Below are 25,213 nucleotides of genomic sequence, written 5' to 3' on the forward strand. Positions count from 1 at the left end.
TTCATCAACTGCGGGGCTTAACATTGTCTGCAGTTAATGTTCTAATCAGGCCGTGGGGGCCTGCTGTTCTCAGGGGGCAGCGTGTGTCTGCAATACCTTTCTCATTACCAGCCAACAGAGATCTGAAATACAGGGTGAATACAGCCCAGGACCGGCTCCAGGCATAAGCGAAATAAGCGGTCACTTAGGGCTCCAGGACGCTAGGGAGCCCCAGACCAACAAAATTACTCAACTTACTGTTGAGAGTTAGAATTGCAGGACATTTGCTTTAAAACTGCAACATTTTCTCTACACCCCATGGCAAAATATGTACAATTGTATGAAATGTGTTCTAAAATTGCTAAATGTTCTCTTCACCCCATGGCAAAATGTGTAGAATTGCAGGAAATTAACTTTAAAACTAACATGTCTCTCTGCCGTCAAGAGGGGGCCCACTAAAATGTTTTGCCCGCGAGGTGGGGGAGGGGAGGGGAGGCAACCAAATCTCGCATTGGGCTTTTATCAAGGCTCCATCATAGTCAGAAAATAGTAAAAAGCAGTTCCTCCACTTGGTATTCATTGCTGGCTGTTGAAGTTACTGGCACTGTCCCCAACCAACAGTAAGACTGGGCAGGGTCTTCGCAGTAAAACTGACATGATCCTTTGTAGGTTAGTTGATAGAACATAGAGCTTGTAATACCAGAATAGTGGGTTCAATTCCCAGGACCACCCATACATAAAATCTATGGACACATGACTGTAATTTGCTTTGGATGAAAGTGTTTGCTAAATGGCATTATATTATTGTGATACTTGATAAGGAAAGTGTCTGTCCCCACCTGGCACAACACACAGCCCACTAACACAATGTGTTATCACTTAGCAGCTGCTGGATCATGACCTATGGTACCAACACCACTGGAAAGTTCAGCATCATAAGCATTGGATAAGGGAGACCACTAGGGTGTGTGTGTGTGTTCTATTTAGGGGTCCCAGTGACGGGCAGGAGGGACAATGGGAGGCTGAGTTAAATACTCTGGTGCATTCTTCTTCCCATCACTCTGAGCCTCTACAGGACATCTCCAACCTCAGCAGAGAAAGGTAAGACTGGGCTCCTCTCTGAATGTGATATTGTGTAGACAATGCTTAGAGCTTTTCTGTATTTCCTGAATTTGAGGTTTTCAGGTCTGATAATTGCGGAACATTATTCATTGTAATATTTGTTATTATCGGTGTATTTCCGTATGTATTTTTTTAAACTATTGAACTATTTTGAAAACATCTCACATACTTTTGGATTCTATTTACAGATGCTCAAAATTAAACTGTAAATCAGTAGCAAATCTAAATAAACATTTTAGGATAGGGCTATTAGAAAAATCTGGACTCAATTGATGTTTTCCGTCTTTTATTTGTATTTATTTTTACAATTCGTTAGTTTAGAAAATGTATTTATCAATTTCGGTTTCCAACTTATTTGAGTTTTCTAATGTCTCTTTTGTTTTATTCAATTGTCTTTTATTTTGGGAAATAATATTTTCTGAGATTGTTTTACAGGTTTTTCTATGTTTTACCAATTATTTCTATAAAGTATTCCACACTGGTTTCCATTGACTAATCATTTACACTGGATTCCCATCTAAACTGGACACTGCAACATTCCTTTATGGAATTAGGAATTCTAAAAAAGAACTTCCCAAATCCAGACCTCCTGGTCTATTTGTGGAGCATTATCCAGTGAAAATAAGCAGGAGAAAGCCAGGATTGTTATCTGTCTGGAATAGTTACCATGCCAGGGCTGATGCACGTCTCTCCCCTTGTCTGCAATCACTTTCTTTTGGGGGGGAGTGCCACTGTCAGCAGAGAGAGGCGGCAGGGGGATGGGTCGCAGGCCCCAGGCTCCAAGCCAGAGGGTCAGATGTAGAAGTGGGGACTGGTGATGTAGACCACTTGGAGCCCTGAGCGACCACTTAACCTGCTGATAATGTACTGTAGTAGTTGGAGAAAAACAACCCATGGCTAGATAGTAAACAACTATGACCAAATGGAAACATGCTCTATAGTTCATTTAGCAAAATAAGGAATGAATAACAACAAAAAAAGCTATTATTTAGGTGTTTTTCAGTCATATTACATGAGTATGATAGTTACTTTTCATAAAGTTGACAAAACACTGTAGAATAAGGCAATTACTTTGTGTTGCATGTCAGTACATTGAAAGCTATGATGATATATCAAGGGAAGTGAAATGGGAGACATAAGTACCATAGGCTTACAGGTGCAAATGGTTTCTCTTGTCAAGTTCCTCTAGAAACATAGGTCTTATTTTTGTCTTCTAGGGGAATCTACATGGCCAAGATGCCAGAGCAAGTGTAAGTGTATTCTTTTCCAGTGAACCCCTTCATGAAATCAAATCAAATCAAATTTATTTATATAGCCCTTCGTACATCAGCTGATATCTCAAAGTGCTGTACAGAAACCCAGCCTAAAACCCCAAACAGCAAGCAATGCAGGTGTAGAAGCACGGTGGCTAGGAAAAACTCCCTAGAAATGCCAAAACCTAGGAAGGTTAGGCAGCAAGTCAGCACCTCAGGTGGACTGGGGACAGCAAGGGCTCAGCAAGTCCTCCGAGAGAGAAAAAGAAAGAGAGAAAGAGAGAGAGAGAATTAGAGAGAGCATACTTAAATTCACACAGGACACCAGATAAGACAGGAGAAGTACTCCAGATATAACAAACTGACCCTAGCCCCCTGACACATAAACTACTGCAGCATAAATACTGGAGACTGAGACAGGAGGGGTCAGGAGACACTGTGGCCCCATCCGATGATGGGCCAAACAGAGATGGGATGGGTCAGACAGCACATGCCAGTTATCTTTAGAAACACTAACAATGACTGCCTGATAAATTCTGTGTGCCACATTAGGAAGTATTTCAAATACTTGATCTCTTATGCTAAATTATGTTTACACTAAAATGTGTTTTTTCTTTACAGACAAGAGGTGAGATTTCTCTAATTCTATTGCATAAATGCCAATGAACACGGATTAAGTGAGACATTAATTCTACTGTCAATCTATGACTAACTTAATCAAATTGATTCATCTTTTTGAAGCGAAAGTCGAAGATCTCGGCCTCCCGTAAGCTCATGCTAAAGGTGAGTCTATAGCCACACTATGACCACAGCAATAACACTTGACTGTTTGGCAACTACCTCAGTCATATGAGGCCATACGTTTGAAATATTTAAATGTGTTTTCAGAGCTTAATGGTGGCCAAGGCGAAGGAGGAGATTGAGCAGGAGATTGTGGATAAAGAGGAGGAGAAGGAGAGGTATCTGGCAGAGAGAGCACCCACCTTACAGACTGGTGGCATGTCCTTTGCTGAGCTCCAGGTACTCCCATCCATACACACATTCAGTAAACCTATTGACTACATTGACCTGGGTACTAATTCATTGCAAAATTCAAATTTCCCCAACAGGAGTTATGTCGGGAGTTACATGCCAAGGTTGACGTGGTGGATGAGGAGCGATATGACATTGAAGCCAAAGTCATGCACAACACCAGAGAGGTACAGTGCCTACTGTACCTCTCTGCCGCTTGAAACATACCTTCTAAATGTGGTTCATACTGTATATCCACGACATGGTCGACTCCAAGGGCTAACTTTAAAGACGGTGTAATCTGAGATATCTTTTGTGTAGCCCATAGAGAAAGAAGCCATTTTAGTTGTATCTCTAGGATGGGGTCTACCTTTTCTTTCCACCTGTCATGTAGATCAAGGACCTGAACATCAAAGTTTTGGATCTGAGGGGGAAGTTCAAGCGGCCCAGCCTGAGGAGGGTAAGGGTCTCTGCTGACGCCATCTTGCGCTCCCTCCTGGGCTCCAAACACAAGGTCTCCATGGACCTTCGGGCAAACCTCAAGTCAGTCAAGAAAGAGGACACAGAGAAGGTAAGTAGAGTTTTTCCTGGTAGATTTAATGTGTCCTCATAAGATCAAAGGCAGCAGGTAATAAATAGTGTGATGCAACGATGAGTTTTGCTAAGTTTGTATAATATACTGCCTGGAGCTTTATTTAAATTGTCAATATTTCCCCCAACCGGTGGTAATCTATACATCAATGACAGGAGCTAACAGTTTGTTCTTGTAACTTGAAGCTGACCAGGCTGATAAGCTGACACACTGACATCCTACTGACATGGTAGTGACTGCCATTGTGTGTACACTCTGCAGGAGAAGACAGTGGAGGTGAGTGACTGGAGGAAGAACGTGGAGGCCATGTCTGGCATGGAGGGAAGGAAGAAGATGTTTGACGCAGCCAAAGGCACCCCTCAGTAGACAGAGAGGAGAATACTCTAAATGTTTCCTTCATTTCTATTCATCCTGAACATTCAAAATGTGTTAATGGTTTAAAGTCTCGTTTCAGTGGCACTACAATGCTTGTGTTTATTGTTTAACAAGGCTTACACAGTACGAGCTGTATGCTGCTACAATCACAATGTTCTGCCTCATCCTCACTGTTAATATTGACCTGAGAAGAAATTTTAGAGTAAATGATAGTTCATGCAATTCCACTCATTTTGACATGAGGCAGATAAATAATTTTGCAGATTTAAAGCTTATTTGCTTGCCTGACACCTGAATTTAATTATCAATCGCGTCATACATTGTCTGAGACTAGACGTCGATTGGGCTGATGCCAAAATGAGGGGCGTTGTAGAAAACAAATTCATCGGCGATTGGATCAGCTCCAACCAATCTGAGTATCAACGTTGACAAGGTCATCATGCAGGGCAGTTTTGGCCCGACACTTTCTGGGACCAATCAGAAAGGTCAGAATGTGGTCGCATTCTACAAGACGTCAGGGAGGAAAGCAAATCTAGACTGATCGTGAAGAAGAAACGCTAGTGGGTGTGACGTTTGGCCAGAGGGATGTGGATGGGTAGTCAGGCTACTACTGTGCTGCAATTCTACACATTTTGCCATGGGGTGGAGACAACTTTTTGGTGAATGTGAGATAGTGAGAGCGACTGACAAAATCATAAACTGGTTACCAATGTAATTAGAGCAGTAAAAATAAAAGTTTTGTCATATCTGTGGTATATGGTCTGATATACCACGGCTGTCAGCCAATCAGAATTCAGGGCTCAAACCACCCAGTTTATAATGGCCAACGGGTGGGTCTAATCCTGAATGTTTATTGGTTAAAAGCGCATTCCAGTCAGTGTCAATTCCACAAGTTACCACCGGCTAAATCTGTGACGTTAAAATGCCTATTTACTCTGTTCTATCTGACTGTGCAATCCACTGTCTCATCAGCCCAGCTAGGAAAGTTATAAACTTGATCTCCACTATAAAAAGCATCAAGACATTATCTCACATTATTTTATACTAACATTTAGTTTTCAACAGTGGGGATTTGTATAAACCTTGCTGTCCGTCTCTCCAACATTTGCAACACTGTTTCAATATTAGAATTCAATCTCCAGCTGTCCCATAGTAATGAACGTGTAGGGGTTGGGAGTCGGGACAGGACAGACAGGCAGCGTTTCTCAGCCAGTCGAAATCATGAATCAACTGGCATAATTTTAATGGAAAGAAATGTCAATTGAAAAAGGTCAAACAAATTGAAGTGAAGCTAGTTCGCAGTCTTTCCAGCTTCAGTTTGAACTTATTGAACTTATTGTATTGTGCTGTGTTGTTGGCTAGCTCCTCTGAACAACAGTGTCCTGACGAGAAAGCACATTTTGTATGGCAGGCGAATTCACTCCTCGTTAGCTCATTGTTAATCAAATTAAATCAAAGTTTATTTGTCACGTACGCCGAATACAACAGGTGTCGACCTTAAAGTGAAATGCTTACTTAAAGGCTCTAACCAATAGTGCAAAATAGGTATTAGGTGAACAATAGGTAAGTAAAGAAAATGAAACAACAGTAAAAAGACAGGCTATATACAGTGGCAAGGTTATAAAAGTAGCAAGGCTACACACAGACACCGGTTAGTCAGGCTGATTGAGGTAGTATGTACATGTAGATATGGTTAAAGGGACTATGCATATATGATGAACAGAGAGTAGCAGTAGCGTAAAAGAGGGGTTGGGGGGGTCACACAATGCAAATAGTCTGGGTAACCATTTGGTTACCTGTTCAGGAGTCTTATGGCTTGGGGGTAAAAACTGTTGAGAAGCCTTTTTTTTCCTAGACTTGGCACTCCAGTACCACTTGACATGCAGTAGTAGAGAGAACAGTCTATGGCTGGGGTCTTTGACTATTTTTAGGGCCTTCCTCTGACACCACCTGGTGTAGAGGTCCTGGATGGCAGGCAGCTTAGCCCCAGTGATGTACTGGACCGTACGTACTACCCTCTGTAGTGCCTTGCGGTCGAGAGGTCGAGCAATTGCCGTACCAGGCAGTGATGCAACCAGTCAGGGTGCTCTCGATGTTGCAGCTGTAGAACCTTTTGAGGATCTCAGGACCCGTGCCAAATCTTTTTAGTTTCCTGAGGGGTAATCGGCTTTGTCGTGCCCTCTTCACGTCTGGCAACGAATATGTAACAAGGGCCAGCCAACGAGAGCATACAGGTCGCTGTGGTGGGTGGTATATGGGGCTTTGGTGACAAAACGGATGGCACTGTGATAGACTGCATCCAGTTTGCTGAGTAGAGTGATGGAGGCTATTTTGTAAATGACATCGCCAAAGTCGAGGATCGGCAGGATAGTCAGTTTTACGAAGGTATGTCTGGCAGCATGAGAGAAGGATGCTTTGTTGCGAAATAGGAAGCCGACTAGATTTAATTTTGGATTGGAGATGTTTAATATGAGTATGGAAGGAGAGTTTACAGTCTAGCCAGACACCTAGGTGTTTGTAGTTGTCCACATATTCTAAGTCAGAACCGTGTGGGCAGTGGGCAGCGATCGGGTGAAAAGCATGCATTTAGTTTTACTAGCGTTTAAGAGCAGTTAGAGGCCACGGAAGGAGTGTTGTATGGCATTGAAGCTCGTTTGGAGGTTTGTTAACACAGTGTCCAAAGAATGGCCAGATGTAAACAGAATGGTGTCGTCTACTTAAAGATGGATCAGGGAATCACCAGCAGCAGGAGCAACATTGTTGATATATACAGAGAAAAGAGTCGGCCGGAGAATTTAACCCTGTGGTACGCCCATAGAGACTGCCAGAGGTCTGGACAACAGGCCCTCCGATTTGACACACTGAACTCTATCTGAGAAGTAGTTGGTAAACCAGCGAGGCAGTCATTTGAGAAACCAAGGCTGTTGAGTCTGCCGATAAGAATACAGTGATTGACAGAGTCGAAAGCCTTGGCCATGGCGATGAAGATGGCTGCACAGTACTGTCTTTTATCGAAGGCGGTTATAATATAGTTTAGGACCTTGAGCGTGGCTGAGGTGCACCCGTTACCAGCTTGGAAACTGGTTTGCACAGCGGAGAAGGTGTGGTGGGCTCAAAATGGTCAGTGATCTGTTTGTTATCTTGCTCTTATTCTCCATGGACTTTACAGTGTCCCAAAACTTTTGGGAGTTAGAGCTACAGGATGCAAATTCCTGTTTGATAAAGCTAGCCTTTGCTTTCCTAACTGACTGTGTGTATTGGCTCCTGCCTACCCTGAAAAGTTGCATATCACAGGGACTATTCAATGCTGGTGCAATCCGCCACAGGATGTTTTTGGTGCTGGCCGAGGGCAGTCAGGTCTGGAGTGAAACAAGTGTTATATCTGTTCTTAGTTCTACATTTTTTCAAAGGAGCATGATTATTTAAGATGGTGAGGAAATTACTTTTATAGAACGACCAGGCACATCCTCTACTGACGGGATGAGGTCAATATCCTTCCAGCATACCCGGGCCAGGTCGATTAGAAAGGCCTGCTCGCAGAAGTGTCTTAGGGAGTGTTTGACAGTGATGTGGGGTGGTCGTTTGACCGCGGACCCATAGCGGATGCAGGCATTGAGGAAGTGATCGCTGAAATCCTGATTGTAAACAGCAGATGTGTATTTGGAGGGAAAGTTGTTCAGGATAATATCTATGAGGGTGCCCTTGTTTACGGATTTAGGGTTGTACCTGGTGGTTCCTTGATAATTTGTGTGAGATTGAGGGCATCTAGTTTAGATTGTAGGACTGCCGGGGTGTTAAGCATGTCACCTAACAGAACAAACTCTGAAGATAGATGGGGAGCAATCAATTCACATATGGTGTCCAGGGCAGAGCTGGGAGCTGAGAGGGGTCTATAACAGTCGGCAACAGTGAGAGACTTATTTCTGGAGAGATTCATTTTAAAATTTGAAGCTCGAACTGTTTGGCCATAAACCTGTATGACAGAACTTTACAGGCTATCTAGCAAAAGGAACAGGTTCACATTGTCTTGAACAGACACGATATTCCCTTGTATGCCCAAGCTCTGTTACTTAAGGGCAAGGGGTTATGTCTGGACAGGGCCCACCTCAGTCTCATAACAGTAACTGCAATGGCAACTCTGTGAAGCTAGAGGACAGTGTTACCGCTGTGCTGAATTCAAAACACAGTCTAATATGAGCAATGCTGTACACTCTTAGGAAAAAAAGTGTTATCTAGAACCTTAAATTTGGCTGTCCCCATAGAAGAACCCTTTGAAGAATAATTTTTGGTTCCAGGTAGAACCCCTTTGAGTTTCCATGTAGAACCCTTTACACAGCGGGTTCTACCTGGAAACAAAAACTGTTATCCTATGGGGACAGCTGAAGAACCCTTTTGGAACCCTTTTTTCTAAGAGTGTAGGATGGTCTGTGTTCAGATTTCCGTTCAAACTTGTGGTAGGCCTGACAATGTTGCAATAGTAGCTAAGAAGAATTTATTAACTGTGGGTCGTATACTTACTTGAATTGTCTGTAACTTGGACTTTGTCCTTGGATGGAATATTTCTATGAAGAGGACATGGATTTCAAGTCAGAATTTTGCTCTGAGTTCTCAAGTTCAATTATCAAGGGATATGCAGTATTTCTAGATAATATCACTTGTATCCAGTTTTGAATTTAATCTAATTATAAGGATATGAATGAAGGTTATTATAAAGAGTTACCAATTCAGTTAAAAAGGCAAGGGGATTGTTTTTCTACAGCCACACCGGTTATTCCGTCATAATGGCCATTATTTTGTGTACTTGCTTACATAACACATACAGTGCCTAGTGAAAACCTACACACCACTAGCATAGTTTTCAGTTTTTACCGCGTTAAAATGTAATTGGATTAAATTCGATTTTTTTTCATACTTATCTACACAACCTGCTCCACAATTTCAAAATGAAATAAATAATATAGTACATTTTACATTGGATTACTGCAACTCGCTGTTGGCTGGGCTCCCTGCCTGTGCCATTAAACCCCTACAACTCATCCAGAACGCCGCAGCCCGTCTGGTGTTCAACCTTCCCAAGTTCTCTCACGTCACCCCGCTCCTCCGCTCTCTCCACTGGCTTCCAGTTGAAGCTCGCATCCGCTACAAGACCATGGTGCTTGCCTACGGAGCTGTGAGGGGAACGGCACCTCAGTACCTCCAGGCTCTGATCAGGCCCTACACCCAAACAAGGGCACTGCGTTCATCCACCTCTGGCCTGCTCGCCTCCCTACCACTGAGGAAGTACAGTTCCCGCGCAGGCCAGTCAAAACTGTTCGCTGCTCTGGCCCCCCAATGGTGGAACAAACTCCCTCACGACGCCAGGACAGCGGAGTCAATCACCACCTTCCGGGGACACCTGAAACCCCACCTCTTTCAGGAATACCTAGGATAGGATAAAGTAATCCTTCTCACCCCCCCTTAAAAGATTTAGATGCACTATTGTAAAGTGGCTGTTCCACTGGATGTCTTAAGGTGAACGCACCAATTTGTAAGTCGCTCTGGATAAGAGCGTCTGCTAAATGACTTAAATGTAATGTAAATGTAATTTTCTAAATTAATGTACAAAATAAAATGCCTTGACTGCGTATGTCTTCACACCACGGAATTAATACTGTACTTGGTGGAAGGGGTGCAAGGGGTGTGTAGATTTTCACTGTAGGTCACATAACATCTCCATACATATATCATGGGACGTGAGACAAAGCTGGCCTCCGCTTTCTGAAGGTCCTACAGGCTCCCAAAAGTGTGTCAGAAATCTCACGCCAAACAACCTATAAACAACCAGAGGGCAGAAACACACACTATAAACAAAACCTTTGAAAGGCTGTGTCCTTTAGGCGGTGTGAGACATGTGCTGAATCATAATTACATGTTAGATCTGATACGTGTGGGGTCTCATATTAATATAGAATGTTGGTTTCTATTAAAAGGTTTGCCAGGGAGATAAAGAGTGCTGTAAACATGTTGTTGCAAGTTAGCAGAGAGGAATAAGATACTGAACAATGGAGGTGCAGCAGAGGATTCGGCAGTTCAAGTGTGTGAAGAACAGAACTAAGTCTATACCCTTCAACTGCAGTAGTACAATACTCTCCAATCCAAATGGAATATATAGCTAATTATAAACCGAGTAGTTTGGGTCCTGGATGCAGATTGGCTGAAACAGCATTCCAGCCGTGTGTATATCAGACAATAAACCATGGGTATGATGCAAAACTACTTGTTTACTGAACAGAAATAGGCCTATGCCCATCAACTGCAGTGTAACAATACTCTTTAATCCAATTGGAACATTTATTTTCTAATCTGACTGTTGGTTTAATCTTACTGTTTGTTCCAAATTGGAAAATATTCTATACACTCTTAGAAAAAAAGGTTCTAAAAGGGTTCTTCGGCTGTCCCCATAAGAGAACCCTTTGAATAACCCTTTTTGGTTGCAGGTAGATGTCACACCCTGACCTTAGTATTCTTTGTTTTCTTTGTTATTTTAGTTAGGTCAGGGTGTGACATGGATGATCTATGTGTTTTTAGTCTTGTCTAGGGGTTTTGTATGTTTATGGGGGTGTGTCCTATCTAGGTGTTTTTGTAAGTCTACGGTTGCCTAGATTGGTTCTCAATTAGAGGCAGCTGTCTATCGTTGTCTTTGATTGGGAACCATATTTAGGCAGCCATATTTTGTGGGTGATTGTTCCTGTTCTAGTGTTAGTGTGCACATTACGGGACTGTTTCGTCTTTGTTCCGGTTTGTTGTTTTGTTCGGTGTTTAAGTATTACTATTAAATATGGATTATCATCACGCTGCATCTTGGTCCTCTCTTTCACTCGAAGACAGTCATTACAGTAGAACCATTTTGGTTCCATGTAGGACCCTTTTCACAGAGGATTCTGCGTGGAAACAAAAAGGGTCCTCCTATGGGGACAGACGAAAAACCTTTTTTGGAAGCCTTTTTTATAAGAGTATGCAAGTTGTTGCCAATGATTAACTGATTAGCAGATTAAGCAGATCAACTATCCATTTGATGAGAGTCACAATTCATAATCATAAACTATAATGACCCATAAATCTAGATATGTCCAATTAGTTCCCTAATGCTACACTCTTAGAAAAAAGGGTTCCAAGAGGGTTCTTCGGCTGTCCCCATAGGAGAACCCTTTTTGGTTTCAGGTAGAACCATTTTTGGTTTCAGGTAGAACTCTGGGTTCCATGTTGAACCCTCCTGCCTTGATTTACCTTTTGCCTGCCCGTTGTACTACTCGTACTATCTGCCTCCTGTGTCTGCATCATGGGTCTTAGCCTGAGCCGTGATAGTATGATATGGCCAAGACTAACCCAGTAGACTCGGACCAGCTCCGCAACGTTGTCTCCTCCCAAGTGTGGCAGACTACGTAGTGGATTTTTGCACGTTGGTGGCTGAGAGTGCCTGGAAACCGGAAGCCTTTTTCGACACGTTCCTTCATGGATTGTCGGAGGTTAAAGACAAGCTTGCAGCCCGGGAGCTTCCAATGGCCCTCGTCTCCCTCATCACCTTGACCTTCCGGATATGCGGCTACGGGAATGTTGGAAGGAGAGGAGGTCTGTTCCCAGTCACACTCGCTCATCCACTGCTCCCACCTCGTGGCTGCACTCATCTGGGGTATAGAGATCCACTTCCTTATGGGGGAGGTCTGGCTAACCGGATGTTGGTCCCAGACTCTGCCAATTCCCCGGTCCTGGAATGGGCACATTCCTCGAGACTGACCTGCCATCCAGGCTCCCGTCGGACACTGGCTTTCATCCAACAACGCTTTTGGTGCCTTCCATGGTTCCTGATGTCTCCGCATTTGTCTCAGCCTGCACTGTGTGTGCACAAAATAAGACTCCACGACAGCTCTGGCTGGCCTTCTTCAACCACTCCCTGTTCCTCACGGCCCCTGGTCCCATATATCCCTGGATATTGTCACGGGTTTCCACCGTCAGATGACAACACCACAATCCTGATGGTGGTGGATAGGTTTTCTAAAGCAGCCCATTTTATTCCCCTTCCAAAGTTAACCTCAGCCTAGGAGACTGCTCAGTTCATGGTGCAGCACGTCTTCCGGATCCATCGACTTCCGGTCGACATGGTCTCCGATCGTGGTCATAAGTTCTTGTCCCAGTTCTGGAAGGTGTTCTGCACCCTCATTGGGTCGTTGGACAGCCTGTCCTTTGGTTTTCACCCCCAATCTAACGGCCAGTTGGAGCAAGCCAATCAGGACCTGGAGACGGTTCTTCGTTGCCTCGTCTCCGCCAACCCCACCACCTGGAGCCAGCAACTTGTGTGGGTGGAATACGCCCTTAACACCCTTCCCTGCTCGGCCACTGGTCTCTCACCATTTGAGTGTTCCTTGGGATATCATTCCCCCCTTTTCCCTGAGCAAGAGAAAGAAGTCAGCATATCCTCTTTCCAGATGTTCGTCCACCGCTATCGCCGTACCTGGAAGAGAGCCCGGGCCACTCTTCTGAAGACCACATCCAGGTATCGTAACAGACGGATTACCGCCAGACACCTGCTCCCCGCTATCAGCTTGGGCACAGGGTATGGCTTTCCACTCGGGCCCTGCCCCTCCGGGAGGAGTCCTGGAAACTTTCCCCCTGTTCCATCGGCCCTTTCCCCATCTCTAAAATCCTTAGCCCCTCTGCTGTTTGTCTTCTGTTGCCCCGCACCCTCTGTATACATGCCACGTTTCATGTGTCTAGGATTAAACCTCTACCTCCCCAGCCCTTGGTCTCCTGTCTCCTCTTGTCCTGTCAAGTCCTACCAGCGTGTTGCCCTGTTTCCTGTGCTCTAGTTTTTGTTTTCTCCTAGTCCTCCCAGTTCTGACCTTTCTGCCTGTCCTGACCCTGATCCTGCCTGCCATCATGTACCTGCTTGACTCTGATTTGGATTACGACTCTTTGCCTGCCTTGACTTACCTTTTGCCTGCCCCTTGTACTATAATAATCTGAAACGTTTAGTATCCACCTCATGTGTCTGCATCTGCGTCTTAGCCTGAGCCTTGATAGGTTCTCCTATGGGGACAGCCGAAGAACCCTTTTAAGTTCTACATGGCACCTAATAGTGTATCTGGTGACCTAACCAGGAAGATAGTGGCCCTGCAGCAACTCAGGTCAGAGGTGTTGACCCATGCTCTTTTGTTCTTTGAATTTGTAAAGTGATATTTCTAAGTAAGATGTTAAGATGTTCCTGTTCGAATGCTTTTCTCTCTCTCTCTGTGTGTGTGTGTGTGTGTGTGTGTGTGTGTGTGTGTGTGTGTGTGTGTGTGTGTGTGTGTGTGTGTGTGTGTGTGTGTGTGTGTGTGTAACGTGCACTTAGAGGTCAACTTAACATAGTAAGTGTACATTTCTGTGGGAGGGTGTGCTTGCTTTTGTACATTCGTGCATGTAGGGGGGCATAAACTTAATCCTTCCCTTTCCCCGCCAAACCTGACATTCATCCCTATTTGGGAGCATCTAGGGTTGTTCAGTCCCAGTCTATGTAAAAATAGACTGAAGTGAAGCCTACGGAGAACACTTGTTTACTCATTGTATGTGATGCTGGCTACCATCTGTTAGCGGGTATCTGCCCACCCATCGTAGACACAGCCAGAGAGGGCCATGTGATCCTCAACAGGGTTTAAAAGCTTATGGTTCCAACAGAGACTGGTATACAATACAATCCCACATTGTCCCCCCATCTCAAGCCCACACTGCACCACTCTGGGTAAGTCTGCATGTTGTGTGTTTACATACAGAATCAATTTCTATGCAGGAAACAATTTAACTCTTTGGCTCTATTGCTTATAGGTGGTACACTATGTAAAATAATAGGAATTACTATGCATTTTATAGATAACAGGAAATATTTACTTTGATTTTTCCATGTTACTCCACACACATTTACGCAGGTAAATTCTAAAGATGTCAGACACAGAAGAGGTTGACTATGAGTAAGTAAATGACCAGTTCATCATTTGAATCATCTGTATTCTGTCTACCAGTTGTTATTTATTTGTTGATCAATGCATGTGAGTGATTCCATAATGGAACTGGATCATAACACAATTATTTTTGATCTGTTATTCTTTCAGGGAGAAAGAACGTAAGTCATGGCATCAATTCAAATATTATCTTGGGGGAAAACAACATAACTAAATGCTGATATAACTAAATACTGTGAATTAAGACGTACTTTATGCAGTAAGGGCTCAGGTGCAGCTACAGGTATGTCAACGTTTCATCATGGGGGATAGTTAAAATCGTTTAGAATTTTATTTCATCCATTGCCAATACACAGTATATGATTTTTACAGAACGCTTAAGAATAATCTAGGCACAACTAATTGCTGATGTGAGTGTCTAAATACAGTTTAGTGTAAAATATACTTTATACTGATTTATTATTGTTTGTTTACATAGTTGTCCATGCTGCTGCTGTGTTCATGTACTGCTTTCACATGTGGCTGGTACTGAACCTAATGATCTTCCTTCTCTGTGCATGTGGTCAGAAGGAGAGGAGGATATTGTTGGTATGTATTACAAACAATATCTTTCAGAACCAGTGAATTTAGTAGGACATTATTGATTTGTCTGAATTAAAACTTTGAAGCAATTATTAGTTCTGCCACTTTGTTACCCTTTTTACACACCACAGCTTCCTCTACAGCTTGAGTCCACTAAGCCCCTGGCAACTCCACTAGAGTGCACAAATTAGCCATGGGACTACTGTATAGCTACCGCTGTGGTATAAGCTTCTGCGCCATACAGACCACTTTTTTCTTTGGCCCTCAGGTCGACCATCCCAACCCCACTTCCCTTCCTTGCCTCTGTCTCCGCCTGCCCACTAAGCATGTTCCCTGGGGAATTGTTTTATTATGATTTTTTTACTTGAAAGGTATGCTGGTGCCTGGGTTACCCATCACCTATCTCTATTTCTGTCTCGTCTTGTCGCCATGCTGTTGGGCTTCAGCGTGGCTGTCCCTGACTTCAACAAGCACATGTTTCATCCTCATGTGGAGTTCGAGTTGGTGTTATAGTGCTATGTGGGTCAGGTAGTCCAGAATAGGGGACCCTAGGGGAAAGACGCACAATGGGCCAAGATAGATATCTCGGGCCAAGATAGAACTCCTGGTGATGCGGTTCATGTTTCCCTCTAAGCGGAGCAACGGAGTCACTGTTACCGACTGCTGTGCTGTGACTGGCACTCGGACTGAGGAATGAAGGGTGACCTTTGATATTCAGGCATGAAATCCACTGACGGCAACAGCGAGAGAGCTTTAGAGAGCTGTATCCCTCTACCTGGAGTGCTGCTCACATTGAAGACACCAATCCTCACGAGGGAATAAAAGTCAGCTGTGCGGTTACACTCAGTCAATTCACAGTGTGAGAAAAGGGGTTGACAAACTGGCAGAAATAATTACTTTGATTAACAGAAAAATAGACTGCTGTCTTTAATCACTACTTTGCCTTTCTAGTTAGTGCATTGCTTATATTCCTACTCTGTATGCCCATGTCCTGGCTTTGCAACAGACGGAGGAGGAGGTAGAATGGAGTACTGCATGTGCTCATGCATGCAAGCTAGCTAGCCTAGTAACACTGACAGTAGCAACTATACATATTGTATACACACACACACACGCACACGCACACACATTTCACCTGTTTGTATTGATCCTGACAGCATGGATGTTTCAGTGAAATGTAATTCTGTATATTCTCAAGATGGAATAGGATAGTAGGGTTCAATGCTCTACATGGCTCTTGATATCAGGGCTCCCGGGTGACGCAGTGGTCTAAAGGCTGAATATCAGTGCAAGAGGCGTCACTATAGTCCCTGGTTTGAACCCAAGCTGTATCACATCCGGCCGTGATTGGGAGTCTCAAGGGGCGGCGCTCAATTGGCCCAGCGTCGTCCGGGTTTGACCCGGGGTAGGCCGTCATTGTAAATAAGAATTTGTTCCAAACTGACTTGCCTAGTTAAATAAAGGTGACATTTAAATAAAAAAAATTAGGTCAGGTTAAATTAAAGATAACAAAGTGAGCACTTTGCTCTATTTAATATTACATCCAAAACTTTATTTAGAATATGGAAGCTACAGTATTTGTTTTTTGAAAAACCACATTCTTGGTGGGAAAAAAAACATTACTGTTTGACATGCATGACGGGGCAAATTTGTTAGAAAAGCCTGTATGGATGAGGTACAACACATCCAGCAGAGGAGAGATGTGAGCAGGGGCTGGGGTGGGGTGATCAAGCAGGTCACAGACCCTTTTTCTAATCTGGTTTAGCACCGCTGTTCCCCTGGGCTTCCGTGGGTCTTATCATGGCTCAATTTCAGTCTCTGCTCTCGGCACCTTTTCACATCTGTCATAGTTGACATTGTATTGACCCTGGCTTCTTTTACCAGACGCCGAGGGGGAGCAAGAGGAAGGAGGTAGGTGAAGGCCTATCAATCAATACCGGGTTATGAAAGAATGTGTGAAAGTTACATTTGTGTGTGAAAGTTAAACATGGACCAGTTTTGGAATGTTCTGTCAAGTACATTTAATTATGTCATTAACTGAGTTCTCCTTTTTCCCACTCGGGAAGAAGGTTGGGAAAAACCTAAACCAAAGTAAGATTCAAAATTAATTTGGATAATCTGAACTCAGTTTAGGAAATATTTCACATCCAAGAGAAAACTGTTGTGTTTTGTATCATCCTCAGACCAGCCTTCATGCCTCAGACCAGCCTGGTGCCTCCCAAAATCCCAGATGGCGAGAAAGTGGACTTTGATGTCAGTTTGCCTCACTGTAGCTACACAAGTATACTGAATATAAGGACCTATACTGACCTGGAGTTGGATCAAGTTGCCCCTAACCACTGACAGATATTTTTTTATCACCTAATGGTTAAGATTAGGATGGAGTTGTAGGGGTTATCTGATCCTAGATCTGTGGTTAAGTTCAACTTCTACTTCGAGCAACTAACCATGTCCTCCCTGCATGTCTTCTCACCATGTCCTCTGACCTCTCATCCTTGAACCTGTCCTGCCTGTAGGATATCCACCGCAAGCGTATGGAGAAGGACCTGACTGAGCTGCAGACGCTTATCGAGGCCCATTTTGAGAGTCGCAAGAAGGAAGAAGAGGAGCTCATTAACCTCACTGATCGTATTGTGAGATACTGTTACATCATTCTGTATTCAGACAGCCTACAGTTACATCATTCTGTGTTCAGACAGCCTACAGTTATATCATTCTGTGTTCAGATAGCCTACAGTTACATCATTCTGTGTTCAGATAGCCTACAGTTACATCATTCTGTGTTCAGACAGCCTACAGTTACATCATTCTGTGATCAGACAGCCTACTGATACATCATTCTGTGTTCAGATAGCCTACTGTTATATCATTCTGTGTTCAGACAGCCTACAGTTATATCATTCTGTGTTCAGATAGCCTACTGTTATATCATTCTGTGTTCAGACAGCCTACAGTTATATCATTCTGTATTCAGACAGCCTACAGTTACATCATTCTGTGTTCAGACAGCCTACAGTTATATCATTCTGTGTTCAGATAGCCTACAGTTACATCATTCTGTGTTCAGACAGCCTACAGTTACATCATTCTGTGATCAGACAGCCTACTGTTATATCATTCTGTGTTCAGACAGCCTACAGTTATATCATTCTGTGTTCAGACAGCCTACAGTTATATCATTCTGTGTTCAGACAGCCTACTGTTATATCATTCTGTGTTCAGACAGCCTACTGTTACATCATTCTGTGTTCAGATAGCCTACTGTTATATCATTCTGTGTTCAGACAGCCTACTGTTACATCATTCTGTGTTCAGATAGCCTACTGTTATATCATTCTGTGTTCAGACAGCCTACTGTTATATCATTCTGTGTTCAGACAGCCTACTGTTATATCATTCTGTGTTCAGATAGCCTACAGTTACATCATTCTGTGTTCAGACAGCCTACAGTTATATCATTCTGTGTTCAGACAGCCTACTGATACGTCATCATGTGTTCAGATAGCCTACTGTTATATCATTCTGTGTTCAGACAGCCTACTGTTACATCATTCTGTGTTCAGATAGCCTACTGTTATATCATTCTGTGTTCAGACAGCCTACTGTTACATCATTCTGTGTTCAGATAGCCTACTGTTATATCATTCTGTGTTCAGATAGCCTACAGTTACATCATTCTGTGTTCAGACAGCCTACAGTTATATCATTCTGTGTTCAGACAGCCTACTGATACGTCATCATGTGTTCAGATAGCCTACTGTTATATCATTCTGTGTTCAGACAGCCTACTGATACATCATTCTGTGTTCAGATAGCCTACGGTTATATCAGTGTTCAGACAGCCTACAGTACTTTGTGTTCAGACATCATTCTTCTGTGTTCAGACAGCCTACTGTTATATCATTCTGTGTTCAGACAGCCTACTGTTACATCATTCTGTGTTCAGATAGCCTACTGTTATATCATTCTGTGTTCAGACAGCCTACTGTTATATCATTCTGTGTTCAGACAGCCTACAGTTATATCATTCTGTGTTCAGACAGCCTACAGTTATATCATTCTGTGTTCAGACAGCCTACTGTTATATCATTCTGTGTTCAGACAGCCTGTTATATCATTCTGTGTATATCTGTTATTCATTCTGTGTTCAGACAGCCTACTGTTACATCATTCTGTGTTCAGATAGCCTACTGTTATATCATTCTGTGTTCAGACAGCCTACTGTTACATCATTCTGTGTTCAGATAGCCTACTGTTATATCATTCTGTGTTCAGACAGCCTACTGATACATCATTCTGTGTTCAGATAGCCTACTGTTATATCATTCTGTGTTCAGATAGCCTACTGCTTGCTCTGTCATTGCCTCACATACAGTTCTAGTCAAATACTTTTGGTGATGATACATGGATACATAAATAGGGATATCTGAGGTGGTGGGGAAAGTACCCAATTGTCATACTTGAGTCAAATTAAAGATACCTTAATAGAAAATGACTCAAGTAAAAGTGAAAGTCACGCAGTACAAAAACGAGTTGAGAAAAAGTCTAAAAGTATTTGGTTTTTAATATACTTAAGTAACAAAAGTAAATGTAATTGCTAAAATGTGTCAAAAGTAAAAGTATAAATCATTTAAAATTCCTTGTATTAAGACGGTCCAACTCTCATATATAATTTACAAATGAAGCATTTGTTTAGTGAGCCCCCCAGATCAGAGGCAGCAGGGATGACCAGAGATGTTCTCTTGATAAGTGTGTGAATTAGACAATTTTCCTGTCTTGCTAAGCATTCAAAATGTAACAAGTACTTTTGGGTGTCAGGGAAAATGTATGGAGTAAAAAGTACATAATTTTCTTTAGGATTGTAGTGAAGTAAAAGTAAAAGTAGTCCAAATATTAATAGTACCCCTAAAACATTTTTAAAAAATAAATAAATATTAATAGTACAGATACTCCAAAAAACGACATAAGTAGTACTTTAAAGTATTTTTACTGAAGTACTTTACACCACTGGATATCTGTGTGATGGGGTTATAACTAATCTAATACTATCCCCTCTGTATCTCAGGAGAAGCGCAGGTCTGAGAGAGCAGAGCAAGTGAGGATCCGAACGGAGAAAGAAAAGGAGCGTCAGAACAGAATAAACGTGAGTGTCCCCATTGCAACACCAGGATCGCCAGTGGACAGCGTGAACACTGCACATTAGTAGAAGGTAGGACAACTGTGGCAACGTTGTAGTTATTCTCTCATCTCCAGGAGGAAAAGGCAAGAAAGGAGGAAGAGGAATTTAAGAAGAAAGCAGAGGATGATGCCAAGAAAAAAAAGGTCCTCACCAACTTGCAGTTCAGCGGGTACAAGGTGACAGAAATCATCAAAAAAACACCCTTACAGCACCAGACTTTCTGAATTGTTACCATAGTCTAATTTATAGCTAATATGTGTACATTTCATTATACTGTAACTACAGACAGAAAAGAAAGGTGGGCCGAAAAAGAAAACAGAGCGAGAGAAGAAGAGAGCGATCTTAAGTGAACGGCATAAGGAGCTGAATATTGACCATCTCAAAGAGGACAAACTAAGGCATGGTTGAGAAAAAGCTTTACACTGGCATGTAGTGATAATATACAGTACGAAAGGGGTATTATCCAATTATTAATAATGTTATAATCTCACCCTAACGAGATGAATGACTACTCTCTCATTATGCTACAGATATTCAGTTAACCACTGAGCAGCATTATAGGATTATCCTAATTTCCACAATTTTCAATTTTTTCCCACTCTCTCCCTCATATAGAGAGAAGGCTACTGAACTGTGGAAGTGGATACATCAACTTGAGGCAGAGAAATTTGATCTCCAGTACAAACACTCCCGACAGAAATATGATGTAAGATTCTTTTCATTCTAGACTTTAGGCTATAGCATCAAACTGAAATGAAAAATGATATGTGCATATGATTCACATGAAAGTGAAAGTATAAGCCTGCTTTTAAAAATATTTTTTATAAACACCAGCCTTGCTAACTCCTCCTGTGACACGAGTAGAGATTTGATATACTGCTTTCGTATAAATTAACATGCACAACACCACAAAACCTCGCCCTCTTTATAACTAGAGTTCATTCAAGATCTGGTAACTATATCTCAATGGACATGACAGGGAGGCATAGACAAATCAATTGGCTGTGATCCAAGAGAAATATCAAGACATACGTTAGATGTAGATTAAAGATTTTATTTATTAGGATCCCCATTAGCCGACGCCGACGGCGACAGCTAGTCTTACTGGGGTCCGACACATAACGAAAAAGACACTACAGACAACAACATAAAGACTTTACAATTGTCATATGCCTTTAAAAACATTAACATGTAGTGTGTGTGTGTAGATGGTTGTGTTCACTGTCACAACTCTCATTTATATAGGTCACCGTACTCAGGAATCGAGTCAGCGATCATCAGAAAGTGTAAGTACAAAAGACATGACCTTAGATACCAGTGGTGGCGTGTGTCATTTAACGTTAGGGAGGAGCATGGCCTTATTTCTATTCAAATCAAATCCAATTTTATTTGTCACATACACATGGTTAGCAGGTGTTAATGCGAGTGTAGCGAAATGCTTGTGCCTCTAGTTCCGACCATGCAGTAATATCTGACAAGTAATCTAACAATTTCACAACAACTACCTTATACACACAAGTGTAAAAGAAGGAATAAGAATATGTACATAAAAATATATATGGATGAGTGATGGCCGAACGGCATAGGCAAGATGCAGTAGATGGTATAGAGTACAGTATATACATTTGAGTTGAGTAGTGAAGGGTATGTAAACATTATATAAAGTGGCATAGTTTAAAGTGACTAGTGATACATTTATTACGTCAAATTTTTTGTTATTAAAGTGGCTAGAGATTTGAGTCAGTATGTTGGCAGCAGCCACTCAATGTTAGTGATGGCTGTTTAACAGTCTGATGGCCTTGAGATAGAAGCTGTTTTTCAGTCTCTCGGTCCCAGCTTTGATGCACCTGTACTGACCTCGTCTTCTGGATGATAGTGGGGTGAACAGGCAGTGGCTCGGGTGGTTGTTGTCCTTGATGATCTTTTGGCCTTCCTGTGACATCGGGTGGTGTAGGTGTCTTGGAGAGCAGGTAGTTTGCCCCCGGTGATGCGTTGTGCAGACCTTACTATTACAGCATATTGGATGACTGTCGTACATATTCCATTCACCCAGCTCAATGTAACATTGGTAGGTTTAGGTTACTACATGATACTTCAATTTGCCCTATACCAATCATGAGGTTGCTACAACCTAGCCCACAAACAAACGTTTATAACAGGTTGAAAGACAAATTGCGGTCATCAAGGGGACAGATAGTGACACACACAATCCCGCCTTGCACAGTCTTGCATGCATCTAGCCCGCTGGGCAGTAATCCTTCATCTTAACAGTTGCAAAATAGACAACTAAAACAAGAGTTTCTAATGGACAAAGGTAGGTCCCCTCCCTGTTTCGTTCCATTTTACAGTGTACAGAAGCAGTTTGCCAGTTACATCAGAGGGCCCCGGGGCAATAAATGTATAAAACTGAAAGCTTACCTTGACTTGGAAGAGTTGCAGTGTTGGATAGCCTTAGCCAACTAGCTGACATAAATAGTATTACACTCTGTTTGAGTCAGGTTGTTGAGTAGGCTAAATTACCTGTATTAGCTAAGTAAGTGAAAGGTAAACTGCTTCTCCTTAATGTTTTTAGAAATTAATTCTCTCTCTTTAACTACTCACCACACTTTATTAACTGCAGCACTAGCTAATTGTAGCTTATGCTTTCAGCACTAGATTCATTCTCTGATACTTTGATTGGATGGACAACATGTCAGTTCATACTGCAAGAGCTCTGATAAGTTGGAGGACATCCTCCGGAAGTCGTCATGATTACAATGTACGTCTATGGAAGGGGGTGAAAACCATGAGCCTTGTAGGTTTTGTATTGAAGTCAATATACCCAGAGGAGGACGGAAGCTAGCTGTCCTCCGTCTACACTATGGTGCTACCCTTGAGGGTGCTGTTGAGGATACTGTAGACCATTGCAAAACAGTGTGTTTTAATTAGTTATTTGCTGACATTAATATATATAGTATAGTTTTCTCTTTAAAGGACAACTTTCTTAATCTTTCACTATATACATGTTCCTGAAATTCAATTAGTAGGATGGTCCTGCCCTTCCTCCTCTGAGGAGCCTCCACTTCTATATGCTTCTTAAACATACACAACACATTCCAAGAATCCTAATTTCCTCCTATATTTTCTATCTTGTAATTTCTTAATCGTTTTTGTAATTTCTAAACTCTCGATACTATGCCTAGTTTCCTTCCAGTAGTGATAATACCCTGCTAAGACTGATAAGCCGTCCCAATGTAGAGGCTCACCTTGAGCCTAATCAAGTTTCTGCCCCCTCCTGTCTTTCCATCCCCTCCACCCTCCACCCTCCCTCCGCCTGTTGCCAGTTGTTTGAAGTGACTCTACGAACAGCTGCAGGCTGAGAGGAACTGAGAGGGGCTGAGTGGGGGCTGGCGTTGTTGCACACCCAGCCTGCCGGGATCCAGACAACAAAGGCCTGGGGGTTAATTAAAGAAAATGGTCTGAGAAGAGAGCAGTCAATAGGGCGCCTGAACAACCAAAACAACAAATGCAAGCATGCACATCAACACACACACACACACACACACACACACACACACACACACACACACACACACACACACACACACACACACACACACACACACACACACACAATGGAACTGCAACAGCTGAAAGGCCCCAAATCTACCTGTGAGGTCACAACTAGTAATACGCTCCACAATACAATACAGGAGACTTAACACGGGTATTCTAAACATATCCTACCTTCAGATACCTCGTGTAGGATATCTGAAGGCACTATATTTGGGTCTGATCTGACCATTTTAAACTAGCCTGAGCATGTCAGTAAGTGTCCTAGGAAGGACATGAAACAGCGGTCATAAGGCTGCGGACCCCCACACTGTTGCTATTTTTCAATGATTTCAGACCTGCACCAATTTGCCAGACTTAATCCCACTTCAATCTGGGTGTTAATCAATACTATCGATATTGTCTAAAACATCAGTGTGTAATTTAATATCTGGGGAGGTGAACCGAATGCTGAAATCACACGTTGTGGCATAGTAACATGTGGCGATGTGGAGTAAGGGGCTGGCTGGTTGCCAGCATAAAGCAAAAAGATCACTCACCAGAGTAGCTACATAAAATGAGTACGCAGTTATTCTCAGTCGCAGAGTCAAGCTCTATGAATTTGCTTAATCCCTGTCTCATGACACATTGTTTTCAACAGCCTTTACTGGCTTCTCTCTAAAGGGGCATCACATTCAAACAACCACTGCCAGGGTATGGGGACATGATCTGCACCATGCTACACATGCCTGGGGGCTTACACACATAAAAAGCACTGAACATGGCTTCATGGCTTCATTCAAAGGTTAGAATGAAGGTAACATATTTCAGGAGGAGAAGGCATGGCAGAAGAAGGCATGGTTGATAATGCATATGAAACGTGTGGATGCCTCCCCTTGTAAGCTGTTCCGCATGAGTGGTACACGCATCTCGGGGATCAGACCACAATGGTTGTACTGACTCTTCATTCTAACTACTATACGACACATTACCCATGTTTGTATAGTATAGCAGTGTATCTGAGAAGGGTAAACCAATTGCCATAGGACAACAAAGCCAAACACTTGGTAAGATTGTTTGTTTTCTGAATTCTTTCTTTCCCTATTGGGTTTACCTATTGGTATTGTACTGGGTTTCCCACTCATACCTTGCAGTGCCAACCTCTCAAGCAATGTAATTAGGTGGCTTGAGTGTGGATTCACTTGGAGACATACTTGTCTTCTCAGGTGGTGGGTGGCCTGGTTGATATAACAGTGCTAACCTTGTGTCTCTTCTCAGTACCAAGGGGACCAGGAGCAAACGGGGCTTGAGGAAATAATGTTGCAGATCAGAATTGAGACCATAGGAGTCCATTCCATTCATACCACTTTGCCCGATGGACATCCTGGTACTCTACAGACAAGGAAGACTTGTGTGACATGTGGAATATTTTTCCGAAAAAAATATTTGGAATTAACTTATGTGGATTGTTATTTTTAGGGAAAAATGTATCATAATAAACCAACAAAAATATGTTTGAAAGTCTCTCTCCTCGCGTGTGCTGAGCAACAGCATAGATGACTAAAGAAGGTAAGATTGTGACCTTGTGTTGCAATGGAGGAAACAAAATGTTGAACAT

General features: G+C 42.6%; 2 protein-coding genes across 5 annotated transcripts; both read left to right on the forward strand.

The window, feature by feature from the left end:
* Nucleotides 1-984: 984 nt before the first annotated feature.
* On the forward strand, nt 985-5,080 carry LOC115135751 (troponin I, slow skeletal muscle-like). Its single transcript, XM_065026625.1, has 6 exons — nt 985-1,080; nt 2,319-3,137; nt 3,243-3,374; nt 3,464-3,553; nt 3,760-3,936; nt 4,219-5,080. The coding sequence occupies exons 2-6, from the start codon at nt 3,129-3,131 to the stop codon at nt 4,321-4,323; spliced, it is 513 nt and encodes a 170-aa protein (XP_064882697.1). The 5' UTR covers nt 985-1,080; nt 2,319-3,128; the 3' UTR covers nt 4,324-5,080.
* Nucleotides 5,081-14,003: 8,923 nt separating this feature from the next.
* Nucleotides 14,004-25,109, forward strand: tnnt2b (troponin T type 2b (cardiac)). Of its 4 annotated transcripts, none has more exons than XM_029670862.2 (13): nt 14,004-14,086; nt 14,271-14,312; nt 14,454-14,464; nt 16,770-16,796; nt 16,955-16,976; nt 17,069-17,138; nt 17,402-17,518; nt 19,951-20,028; nt 20,139-20,240; nt 20,350-20,462; nt 20,680-20,770; nt 21,310-21,350; nt 24,874-25,109. In XM_029670862.2, exons 2-13 carry the CDS (start codon nt 14,284-14,286, stop codon nt 24,911-24,913), a joined length of 741 nt encoding a protein of 246 aa, XP_029526722.1. In that variant the 5' UTR covers nt 14,004-14,086; nt 14,271-14,283; the 3' UTR covers nt 24,914-25,109. The 4 variants fall into 4 exon arrangements, with proteins under 4 accessions (XP_029526722.1, XP_029526715.1, XP_064882702.1 ...); XM_029670855.2 differs by having other exon boundaries at nt 14,005-14,086; nt 16,952-16,976; XM_065026630.1 differs by lacking the exons at nt 14,004-14,086; nt 14,271-14,312; nt 14,454-14,464 and adding an exon at nt 14,846-14,891 and having other exon boundaries at nt 16,952-16,976.
* The last annotated feature ends 104 nt before the right edge of the window (nt 25,110-25,213 follow it).

The sequence above is a fragment of the Oncorhynchus nerka genome, linkage group LG2 (genome assembly GCF_034236695.1).
Source record: "Oncorhynchus nerka isolate Pitt River linkage group LG2, Oner_Uvic_2.0, whole genome shotgun sequence".
NCBI classification, from domain to species: domain Eukaryota; kingdom Metazoa; phylum Chordata; class Actinopteri; order Salmoniformes; family Salmonidae; genus Oncorhynchus; species Oncorhynchus nerka.

Excerpts from the sequence above, each read along its gene's own strand:
- LOC115135751 (XM_065026625.1), top strand. Across the intron at positions 3,554-3,759 it reads TCATGCACAACACCAGAGAG|ATCAAGGACCTGAACATCAA; the intron begins GTACAGTGCCTA and ends CCTGTCATGTAG. Across the intron at positions 3,937-4,218 it reads AGAAAGAGGACACAGAGAAG|GAGAAGACAGTGGAGGTGAG; the intron begins GTAAGTAGAGTT and ends TACACTCTGCAG.
- tnnt2b (XM_029670855.2), top strand. The coding sequence starts at position 14,284 with ATGTCAGACACAGAAGAGGTTGACTATGA. Across the intron at positions 17,519-19,950 it reads TTAACCTCACTGATCGTATT|GAGAAGCGCAGGTCTGAGAG; the intron begins GTGAGATACTGT and ends TCTGTATCTCAG. Across the intron at positions 20,029-20,138 it reads AGCGTCAGAACAGAATAAAC|GAGGAAAAGGCAAGAAAGGA; the intron begins GTGAGTGTCCCC and ends TCTCATCTCCAG.